Raw genomic sequence first — 12,593 nt, forward strand, 5'->3', positions numbered from 1 at the left:
ACCATTCCCGGTGGCTACCTCTTGAAGCTCATCAAGAGAATGCCAAGAGTGTGCAAAGCAGTCATCAAAGCAAAAGGTGGCTACTTTAAAGAACCTAGAATATAAGATATAATTTCAGTTGTTTCACACTTTTTTGCTAAGTATATAATTCCACACGTGTTAATTCATAGTTTTGATGCCTTCAGTGTGAATGTACAATTTTCATAGTCAAGAAAATACAGAAAAATCTTTAAATGAGGTGTGACCAAACTTTTGGTCTGTACTGTGTATCTCTGCTGAATGGAGTTGCAGTTGCAGCAGAATTAATGAGATTTTCTCCAATAACCCTATATGACAGGACCATAGGAGGGTGTCACCCCAAACTAATAGGGACAGGAAACACAAAGAGGTCAAATAGTCCCTCCCATATCCTCTCTCCGATGTTTTTCCTGTCCCTATTGGGATGAAGAGGTTCTCTGTGGCAGGTGGCAGAGACTGCTATGTACCTATGGAAGAGCCGGACAGTGGAGAACGACCGCGGTGCCTTTCCTCTCCATGCTGTTCCTGTCTCCTCGGGCACAGGACTTTCCCAGCCTTTCTGCACCTTAGCGTAAAGTTGAATGGTTTCAGGCTGGGGGTCTCCCCGAGCTCCCAAGCCTCACTCCTCTCCCTCTGCTGTGTGCTGGCGTGTGCGATTGCCGGAAGTGACGTCAGACAGTTGGCGCTTCCATACAGCGTCACTTCCAGTTGCGTTCCATGCTGGAACGCATGTTTAATATGGTTACCGGTGCACTGGGAGTGGTTCTGGCAGCAATAGTAACTGTAAGTAACCCCCCCTTGTTTCACAATTGGACCAGGGGGAAGAGTCTCATCTGATGAGATGAAGGTATGCTGGGTCCGGTCACTTCTATTTAAGTGCCTCAGACAAAACACACAATAAGGTAGAACTGAACCTTTGAAATTATGGAGGGTTTATGTTCTTCCTGCTCCGCACCTGCAGAGCAAATCCAGTCCTAGTAAGTTTTCCTGGCATTGGTGGGTCCTTCCCTTTGGTGCAGGTTATTGCTTAAAGGGCTAAGAAGAGGAAAATTAGCCTAGAGGAGGAATTAGACTCAGATTCTCAGGAGGATCGCATGTCTATTCAGGAAGAATTACTGAAGGAGAATTAAACTTAACCCCACACCTAGCCCAAGAGAACAAAAAATAATATTTTTCATCTGAAGATATGTAAGAACTCCTTACAGTGGTAAGGAATACCATGGAAGTGGAGGAGAAAACCACCCTAACGGTTCAAGAGGAACTACTTCCCATACATGAAAACATCCAAAAATCGAATCCTGGATGAATGGGAATTTCCTGAAAAATTACTAAGTATTCCTGGTGAGTTAAAAGACAGGTTCCCAGAAGAGAAAATGTCCAAGTATTGGTCAGAGATACCGAAGGTTGACATCCGGGTAGCAAGAGTAGCTAAGAAAACAACATTGTAGTTTGAGGATTACTCTCAGCTTAAGGATTTAAAACAAATGTTGTTTCTACATATGTAGCACGATCTATGTCCCGATGGCTAGATCAATTGCAAGATCATCTCAGTATGGGCACTCCCAGAGAGGATCTATTGGCTTCCTTACCTCTTCTCCAGAAGGCCACTGGATTTCTGGCAGATGCATAAGCAGAATCAGTGAGAAAGGTGGCTGAACGCTGTAAGGCGAGCACTCTGGCTTAAATCATGGAATGGAGATGTGGCTTCTAAAGTTAAGCTTTGTTCCATCCCCTTCTGGGAAGAGTACATGTACGGACCGTCTCTGGATGATTTATTGGAAAAGACCTCATATAAGAAGAAATCTTTGCCTGAACCAAAGAACTTCAGGAGGAGATCCTTTCTGCCTCCCGAAGAACAACACCCTCAACACAAAGTGAAAATCAGGGCGATTGAGTCACCCCAGAACCAGAACAAGCAATAATGCCAGAACTGTAGGGAAGGGGGTGTTTCACATGCAACCGCATGTTCGGGTCCCGAGTGCCGGCGGCAGTCCCGGGACTTGATGCGAGAGAGTTTCTCGCATTGAACTCGCAAGTGTGATCCCAGCCTAAGTCTAATTCTATTTTTTTTTCCCTGTGGAGATCAATAAGCTGGAGGAATAAAAAATAACACTGTAAAAGTGCTCGTTTTACTGTCGAATCGATTCCGGGGGAAAAATACAACCCTAAAAGTGGGAGTAGCAGATTCGTTTTTCCCCACAATCTGATATAGATTGCCTTTTCACGGGTATTGTAGTCCAGGAAAATGCCTTTAATAGGCAGTTGGTAAATTATTTTTGGTTTCCGCTTACCTTATTGTCAGAAGTGTCTTCCACATCATCAGCCCTGGCACTACCACTATCACTTAACGTTGGGCTCATCAGTGGAGATCTGCCAGGTTGGGAGGAAGAGGAGGGCGGCCTGAGCATTACTGGAGACAGGTGACAACCTGTAGATTTAACAACAAAACTCAAGATTAAATGTTATAAAGAACCTGGTTTGTACCAGTAGAAATACTTTGTAATGTATTGGTAATATATAATAATAATACATGTAGAGTAACAGTTTGTTAAAAGGAGAGTTAACACAGTTTGTTAAAGGGAAGTATTACCTTTTTACGTTTGAGGGATCATCTGATTTAAAAATCCCATTGTTAAAAATTAAATTAGGTAATTCTGAGTTACTAAAGATGAATCCCCTGTTTTGGACCCTATTAGTGGAAAAGACCTAAACAGTGCATCTTGCATTCAATGACCCTACACGTCTATGTATTATTATCAATAGGCACTGTGTAATGCTTAATTTTCCTTGTAGAAGGACTGAAAGAAAATTGGACAATGGCTTCAGGTTTATGCCACAAATTAGAGATTTTTATCATGGAGTCTTTCTAAGGTCAAATTCAAACATCAGGTTTTTTTTCTCCTACACAGAAAAACAAAACAGCGATTTTCCATCAGTTTTTCGTCATGTGTCCGTTCACCCTCCAGGTCATCAGTTTATTTATGAGAGAAAATTGATGGAGATTTCCCAAGCTTCTCCTAGCATTAGTGAATGTAACTCCGCATTCACATTTACTTGAATGGGCAAGTTTAATCCGTAAGTCAGACCAAAGTGGGACATGCCTTATCCCCTTTTTCATGAACCATTGTTCCACAAAAACAGGCGAATGTGTGAAATGACCCATAGGCTAAAAGGGGTACATATTTTATACACACACAAGAAATACCTAAGTGGATAGAACAAGTACGTGATATTTGAGTGGGTAAGTAGTGGGGCCTAGGGAAGTGAGAAGGTCTAAAGTGGACAACGCCTTAAAGTAACCATTTATAGCTTAAATTGTAGTACCCATTATGGCAACTCAAAGGATTCTTACCACATGCCTCCATATGGCGCCATATCTTCACCTAAATACATCGCTTACAACTTGCTATAAACACAGCATGGTGATGATGAATACTTCAATGTTTCTTCATCGTTAATTCATATGGCGTTTGTCGTAAAACGAAAGACAATGCATGGACTCAGCAGGCTATGGACACCAAATGTTAAATTTGCTCTGTCCGTGGGCCTATAAACCCCAAACACTGGGTCACTAATCTCCAGGTAATAGAAGGGCTTAAAGGGTAACTGCACTTCCAGGTGACTTTTCAGTTGTCATATGTATACACAAGGAATAGCACAATGGATATCTGCACGCGGCGTCTTTGCCGATGCACCTTCAGAATTTTTGAAACAGAAGTCCATTCAAGAAAATGCTGGCAGTGGTTTTCCTGAAGACTCTTTTTTGGCTGTTTTTTTCCACAGCGACTTTTTGCTTAAATTGTGTATATAAACTACTGAAAGGCTTTTAAACGGAAGCTGTGTGAAAAAGATCATACCTTAACAGTTAAAAAAAAAATTGTAAAAAAAGAAAAAAAAGGCACTAGGCATGCTTTGACTTTGTGTACATATTTTCATTATTTTTGAAGCTTTTTCTTCTAGCATTTTTTGAGGTAGAATCTACCTCTGAAAAAGAAATTGTGCGCACACAACCGGTTTGATTATTTTCTTATTTGCTGCCTTTAACTTTCCCTTTTACATAAACTTTAATTGGCTGCAGGTGTAATTTGATGCCTCACTGAAGACAGATTTAAGCAGTTTTTGAGGGTTCAGGGAAAGAATAACTGAAAATTGGGAGAAGAGACATTTCACTTCAATGAGATATGCTGCAAACTGGTACAGCTGATTTATGAAAAAAATACTAAATATGTAGTTACCAGGAAATGTTTGGGCTCTAGGGAAACTATTGCAGCGCTACGGACTGATTTTACAGCAGTAGTCCAAATAAATGAAGTTCCATGCACTGCTACCTGGATCGGCTGACCTTCCCTTTTCCAATGAGGCTGGTGCAAGACTACAGCAATCAAATCAGTGCAGCAGTAATGTGATTAGCCCGCCTGAGCACCCAGGCAGTGGTATGGAGGAGGAGTAGCAGGGGATTGGTAAGCGGGTAGACAAGCCTTTCATTGATAGAGCACACTTGGCCTGTTTTGAAAATAATACAAGGGGTGGATAATATAGCTTGAATCCAGCTTTCATTGGGATTGGCCAATTATCCGCTGTGTCGGAGAAGAGAAGAATTGAATCTTTAAAATTATTAAAATATTTTCCACTGGCAATAGCCTAACAAAATCAATTCTGTCATTTAAAAATGCAAGTCCAAAACTGCCCTACTGAAAGGTTCTGATTAGAGATGAGTGAACCCGAGCTGTAAAGTTCGGTATGAACCCCGAAGACCTAGTGTCCAGTGCTGAACTCCGAACACAGACTTCTCCCGGAAGTCCGGAGTGGGAGAACACGAGGAGTGAAGTGACAGAAGAGAGAGATTTTCACAGCTAAAAATTTTGGGTCCCCATTGATTTCTATGAGGTTTGGGAACAGTTCTGGTACCACTCGGTCCAAGGCAAAAAATTGGACATGTGCACGAACCCATAAAATATCATCGATATGAGTGATATCTGTGAAAACCATGGATAGCACTCATCTGAGAAAATCTGTTGAATACATGAGCCCTTACAGGCAGTCTAAGGACTTGGGTTACAGAAGATGGACCTACCATGATCTTTTGATCATGGTATCTGCTTCTTTTTCAAAAGTTAAATTTCACACTGTAAATATCAGCACATATTAACATTACTTAAAAAGGTAAAGCTTCCCTTTAACCATGTTTATTGATAATGTGGAAATGCATGAAGAAAAATGAATGGAATGGTAATCAGAAAAGATCTTGGAGCAAAAGTAAAAATTAGTGAAAAGAAAAAAAACACACCACACCATGAGAAATTTAGGAAATCAAAATGAAATACACACACAAGGTAACAAAAGAAAGATCATGCAGAAAACAGTATAAAGTGTAAAACGTAAATCAGGGAAACCCTCAGAACCATAGCGCAGAGATTGCCAGAAAGAAGCCATATATAATCAACGTTGAAAAGAAACACAGATGCTGAGAAAAATGATGACAGTCAAGAGTAGATGACATCCTATGAAACGGAAACATGCCATCTCCATCTGTAGAGGTTCCTCATCCGCTTGACTGACGAACTCTGGAAGAAGCAGATTAGCATTTTCCACCGATTAACTGCTCCTTGACGTTTGCAGCCATGTGACATGAAGAAAATCATGCCGCCAATTTGCCCTCCAGCTTCTGGTCAAGACGCCTTTGTATAACTTGAATCTCCTGATAAAGTGAGAACTATTTCAGAGAGCTAATGATATAAAACAAGTCACGTCTTCAGATATGCCTCTAGCAGCGCTCACATGGCAGGTCACAAGTTCCACGTCTTCACTTCACTATTGGATACAACATGAAAAACAACACACGTCCATGTTCAAAGGAGGTCCGAAAATCTGACCGGAGACAGCAGTACTGATCTCCATGTCTCATCAATGCCGGCGACTGTGTGAACATTCTATGTACGAGGACTATTTAGATGGCACGGCGGGGTACCATAGAAGTAAAAAGACGCCATCTTTAGCTGGGAATCAAATATTTAGAATCCAAAAGGGAATTAGTGAACCATATTCACCGCATATTAATAAGTCATGCAACTTTGTCTTTTAATTGTGAGCGTTTTGAATGATCGTTTTTGAGTTGTTCATAAAAATATATCTTTATTTAAAGATCAGTAAGATATGAATCCAAGACGAGACAGCAACTAAGTGGCACGGACCATACCTACGCGTTTCAAACAAACATGTTCACAGTCATGGTATAAAAGACTTAACGGATATACATTTTACTGACATTGAAATAAAGACAACATATTTTTTAAATAGCGCTGGATCGCGTGATACTATGGGTTTGAGAATGCCCAATCTCATGCTGGGTGGCAAGTTCCTTGCACCATGGGGACCAAGACCATAAGGAGTAGTCGGACACATAGAAATTCCTATTTTTCTTTGGTATGTGACATAACGGTTTATTTTCTAAGTGGTAAAAAAAAAATTCCAAAATTTATATGAAAAAAAACTTTGTGTGTTTGTCGCCATTTTTCGAGACCCGCAGCATTTCCATTTTTCAAGATCTGGGGCTGTCTGATGGTTTTGTTTGTTTGAGCCCTGTGTTGATGTTTTCATCGATACCATTTTGGGGGTAGACACGATGTTTTGATCACCTCTTATTGAATTTTATTACAATGTTGCGGTGGTTAAAAAAAAAGTAATTCTAGCATTTCTATTTTTTTTTCGTTTTATATTTCGCTAGATCAGACATTTCTGAAAGCAGCAAAATCAAATGTAGTTTTTTATTTTCAATGGAGCAAAAGGGGCGAATTGAAATCTGAACTTTTTTTTTACCCCTATATGACCTATAGGTATGTCATAGATCGCCTCCCTCTTTTTGATGTGGGGCCGGCGCTGAGCCCGCATGTTTTCAGGCACATGACAGCTGATTATCAGCGGTCACATGCCCCTAACAGCCACAGGTGTAATCGCGATCCAATCTCGGCTGTTAATATGTTAAATGCCGCCGTGAATCTCTGACAGCGGTATTTAACTCGCGCTTACCGGAAGCACGTCACTAATCCCGTCCATCTGTGCACCAGTCACATGATTGCGGGGCGCCGATGGGTCAGCAGAAGATGCCAGTGCTTGTCATTGCAAATCTCCATGGCAGGCGTTCATCAGAGATGATCATGTCTGCTACACATAGCAGGGCTGAAGGCTCGCTATGTGTAGCACAAGCGATTGGAGTATCACAGCTTCAAGTCTCCTAAGGACTATTGAAGTATAAAAAAAACAAACATATATATATATATATATATATATATATATATATATATATATATACACACACACACACACACACACACACACACACACACACACACACACACACTGCCACATACAGTATATATTGCCACATTCAAAATAGAATAATAACATTTTAAAATATTTGGTATTGCTGGGTTCAGAAACCCCAGATCAATATATTTATATAATTAATTAAATCTAAATTAATTAATTAAATCTAAATTAATCCGATTGTTAAATGGCGTATCGAGAGAAAAAAATAAAAGTGGCCATATAATACAGTAGTTGCTGGTGGATTGCTCATTGAGGAGGCAGCTATACCTCCTCCATACACATGCGTATTTAGATTTAGGCAAGCATGTCTGGGTTTTCAATGAGCAGAGTGGAACAAGCTACTGTTGGACACTTGTGGCAGCAAAGGAAAAAAAAAAAAAGGGATCAGACATTAAAGTTCAACCTGAGTGGTCAGTTTACAATTTTGATATCTCCAAATTCCCTGTAGAGACAACAATTTAAAAAGAGAACAAGCTGGCTCTCCTGTAGCCTCCACTAGAGGGACCACACGGCATAGTGATCATTACAAGGTACAGTTCACACATTAGGGTCACCTTGCATATTTTTCAGTGTTTTATTGGAATTTTTAAAAAATTGACTTGCGAACGCAAAAGTTATGCAGCAAGTGAAATATGTATTGAACACATAATTAATTTTCAAAGTAAATATATGGTGGCTTGCAGCACTATTCACCCCCTCCTTGCCTCTTTATGTATTTTGCTACATTACAACCTGTGATTAAATATTTTTATACTCCGATGCATCAGCCATAAATAGTCTATGTCAGTGAAGTGAGAAAAACATTGGTATAAACTAAATTTATGATAGCAAATAACTACAATGCCCATGTCTCATTATTACACAACTTAATTTATGGACATCTATGGTTTGATTTCTTTATTTCTTTGCCTGTGCGTATTGGATGGGTTGTTACCAACATCTGGTGAGAATTTCATGTTAATGGCACCTTTAGAAATATATTTACTTAGAAAACTGGTGACGTGTTCAACACTTACATCACTTGCTGTGTGAATACACACGTTATAGACTAAAGTATTGTTACAGCAATATAGTAGAAAAGAAAAGGCAGCACTCACCCGTTGATACTTCCGTTATTAAAGTTGCTTTTAATCCATAAAGATTACACTTGTACAACCAAATGCGGTATTGGCTAAGGCAAAGGAGTGAAGAGGGAGCAGTGAAGACAAAAACAGACGTCTTTTCTACTATATTGCTGCATTTTGGATGTGTTGTCTTCCACGGCTAAGCACCACCTGCACTCCCGATAGAAGCATTATTCCCCGGATATTGTTACTCCATAGTTGCAATAGTTTTATACGGACAATTGTAGTACTTTCAGTGCCAACCAACCCTTTTTCTTTTCACATGAACTTGTAAAGTATTGTTACACACCTCTTAAAGAGAATCTGTCACCAGGTTTTGCTTCCCCTTCTGAGAGCAACATAATGTAAGGGCATAGACCCTAATTCCACGATGTATCACCTACTGAGCTGCTTGCTGTCAATTTGATAAAAATCAATGTTTTATCTACTGCAGATCTATCAGTACTTCGAATGCTGAGCTCTGTATAACCCTACCCACAGCATGGATTAGCAGCTTTCTGCCTATGCACAGCGTACATAGAAATCTGCTAATCAGTGGTGGTGGCAGGGTTATACAGAGCTCATGAATATGGAGGACTACATGGCAGCAAGTTTACTAATCCTCTAGTCAAGCAGCCTAGTAACAAATCTCTAGCTCATTATGCTGCCCTCAGATAAGGTGGCAAAATCCTGGTGACAGATTCTCTTTAATCAACAAATTCAGGATTTTCATTCCGTCCCACCACTGCCATAGATCAGGGATGGGGAACCTTGGGCCTGTGGCCATTTACAGCCCACGATGACCTTTTCTCTGGCACCCGGGCAGATTCCCGGGCAGTGCTTGGGCCTGAAGCTGTATTTTGATGGCCACCGACCTTTTAATTTCTTCTTGCTCTGCAAGCACACGCATGCAGCGTTCAGTACTGAGCACTGAGGAGCATGCAGTGAAAGATTACGTCCTGACTCCAGCGGCAAAACTAAGTGGGCGGAGTTAGCGCACAATTTGTACGGCCCCCGAGGGATGGATTAAATATGCAAATTGCCCTTGTCAGTAAGAAGCGTCCGCACCTCTGCCATAAGTCTATAACATCCAGCCCCGCTCCATGCAGTCTGCCTTTACTAACATTTGTGAAATAACAACTCATTCTAAAAAGCTCCCTGAGTGCGGCACTGTACAGGACACCACGTTTATTACAAATTAATATGAGAAATGTCTTTCTTACTAAATATTCCACAATCAAGAGTGGTATTATTGCAAAGTTTAACTGCAGCTGAGCCATGAAGGGGAGACCACGTAAAGTTACAAGGCGAGGTGTAGGAGAGCTTAGGCACATGGTGCAAAAAAGTCACCAACGCTCTGCTGACTCAATAACTGCACAAATCTCTTCAGGAACTAATAGCAGCACAAAAACTGTGCCCCAAGAGCTTCATGATATGGGCTGTCATAGCGGAGCAGGTTCATGCCAACCTTACATCACCAAGCACAATGCTAACCAGTGGATGAACCAGTGGAAACGTGTTCTGTGTAGTGATGGATCAGGCTTCCCTGAGATCTGGTGTCGGATGGGCGAGTCTGGGATTGGCCAATGCTAGGAAAATGTTGTACCAAGTTTGGAGGAAGGATAATGCTATGGGGTTGTCTTCCGGGTGGTACACCCAGGCCCCTTAGTCCCTGGAAATAGACATCTTAGTGCTTCAGAATACCAAGATGTTTTCCACAATTTGTGGGAACAGTTTTCTGTTCCAGTATGACTATCCCAATGCACAAAGCAGTGTCTAAAGGCATGGCCGGGTGTGGAAGAACTGACTGACCACATGAAGCCCAGACCTCCACCTTATCCAACACCTTTGGGATGAAGTAAAACAGAGTTCCACAGATTAATTAGACAAAAACGATATACAGGGGTGTACCATCACTTTTAGGTAAGTATACATGGTTTACTCAGCGGAAAGGTCAATATATATATTAACAGACCTAGTTTATTTACAGTTTTGGGTATTCCTAAGGCATTTCATGTTTAATTCTTTATCAGCCAGAGCGGTGCACAGGGGATGGGCGTAAGAGGGTACTTTAAAGAAGTTGTCCACTACTTGGACAACCCCTTCTCATAGCCCACGCTTGACCCCAATAAAATAATAAAGCTCATACTCACTTCCCATGTCGGCCTGTTCCCGCAGTGTCGGCACTCGCTCTTGTGAGTTTATTGTGATACCGGCACCCACTTTATACTAAATCTTAAAACCGTTTATACGAAGCCAATTAACACATAGGTACTTACTGGTAATTAACATACTCAATTATTTGCTTCTTTATCACATTCATAGGCCAGAAGTTATTGGTGTAGTGCTCTAATTGGAAAGCACCAACATACAACTGCACATCGTCTCCACTGAAACCAACTGGGTATGAATGGTATTAGAGATTTCAGCAATATATTGCTGTGCCTGGGCCTATTTTGAATAGATTATTCAATGATGTTGCTCTCTAAACTACACAGGTTATAATGAATAATAATATTACAACTACTAATCACATAAAAGTGTAAAAAGGAGAGCTCCAGCACTCCTTGTTTTATTGCAGAAACAATTGGTATTTAACAGGTTAACAAAATCAGATCAATAACAGAACAGTTGCACTTGAAAAACACCCCTTTCCTGCGGGTACATTGGCACCTTTTATCACTGAATATACTGACACGTGAACAACAAAAAGGCAAAAACAACATTAAATTTCTCAAGGCACAATTGGAAAATAACAGATGGCTGATAAATCCCACAAACAACCGTCATACCTGATTTTTAGTGCCTTTAACATCACATAATAGCAGGCAATTGAAAGGTTATACAAGACTGGAGTCTGAAGATGACTTCCATGACACAGATTGCTCTACATAAGCTAGATTTGTTTGGTAGGGCTCAATTGGTTACATAAACTTGTAGATGATCACCAGAATGATCATAAGCCGAGCTGAGATAATATATAGATCTCATATGGAAACATACATAAATTCAGATTCCAACGATACTATTAAATACCATCATTAGTGTTATCATAACCTCAAAAAGCGCACACCGGGGTCATGTAACATGACCAAGTAAGATTTGGTGAGTGCTGTAATAAGAACTTTATTCCTCTACGGTTAGAATTTCCTAAAACTGAAAAGTTTCCAGGATTGGCTGCATTCTTCACTTGGTTGATGTTAGCTTCATAAACTATTATAGTCCAAAAAAAAATGTTCAAACCGTTATATTCAAAAACATTATCGAACCAATATATTATAAAAATTAAAAAGAGTCCATCAAATTTTACTTCGAGTAAGAATAGGATACCAAATATTATGATTTTGTATTGGAGTAAGACTTTGAAGAAACGTCCTCAGTGGTCAATCAATAACCCACAACTGTCTTCGGGGTCAATAAACCCTACTTTTTTTTCTTTCACACTCCATGTTGTACCGCCAAGAAAAAGGAGCATCTACAAACCAACCAACGATGGGTATGTGTTTGACAAAAAGTCCAATTGGGTTAGCAATTAGGAAAAGTAGATGATGCTTCAAAATAGCTTCAAGTTAATATTTTAGGCAAAACAAGAAGAAAAGTGATGTCAAAGAAGATATTGGCAGGCAAGAAGCGTTAGTTCCTTAGGATTAAAATCTCTACAAGACCATGAGTTAAAAACCCAGCAAATTAAAGACCTCAGCATTAACAGATGAAAAGCCCTTGCTCTAAAGAGCTGGTGCATATTCTATGTCACCAATAAGCCTAGTGTTAGAGTACTGACCATTATGCCGTATACACACAACAATTAGTGGCGGTGCTAAATAGTATTGGTTAGCAAATTAATGCAGATGGGAAGTGTTATTTACAAGGAGGTGGTGAAAAGAATGCCATGCTGTCACTTTGTTTCGTAATCCTTAGATAATGTGTGAAGTAAAACCTCAATGTGTTATTGACTTGATAAGGTGATAAAATCTAACCCAAAAGAAGTCTACAAAAAAGAGAAGATCTGATGCATCATGATGTGACTAGTGGTACTGAATGACCAAGGAGAAAAACATGGTAATTCCTCATGTTAGTACATTTTACCGAAGCCAACATCATTACGGTCTCTGATCTTCCCTCACTTCCAATTAAGATCAGATTTGA

General features: G+C 40.1%; 1 protein-coding gene across 9 annotated transcripts in view; it reads right to left on the reverse strand.

Annotated features, from left to right (window-relative positions):
• The window catches only part of FARP2 (FERM, ARH/RhoGEF and pleckstrin domain protein 2), a 120,511-nt gene that overhangs the window by 34,740 nt on the left and 73,178 nt on the right, over positions 1-12,593 (reverse strand). For all 9 annotated transcript variants that reach the window (XR_013221949.1, XR_013221948.1, XM_077291002.1 and 6 more), the window contains exon 14: positions 2,310-2,446. Coding sequence is in view for 7 of the 9 variants with exons in the window: in XM_077291002.1 (XP_077147117.1) it covers positions 2,310-2,446 (137 nt within the window). In the remaining 2 variants the exon portion in view is untranslated. The remainder of the gene's footprint in view (positions 1-2,309; positions 2,447-12,593) is intronic.

The sequence above is a fragment of the Ranitomeya variabilis genome, chromosome 2 (assembly GCF_051348905.1).
Source record: "Ranitomeya variabilis isolate aRanVar5 chromosome 2, aRanVar5.hap1, whole genome shotgun sequence".
NCBI classification, from domain to species: domain Eukaryota; kingdom Metazoa; phylum Chordata; class Amphibia; order Anura; family Dendrobatidae; genus Ranitomeya; species Ranitomeya variabilis.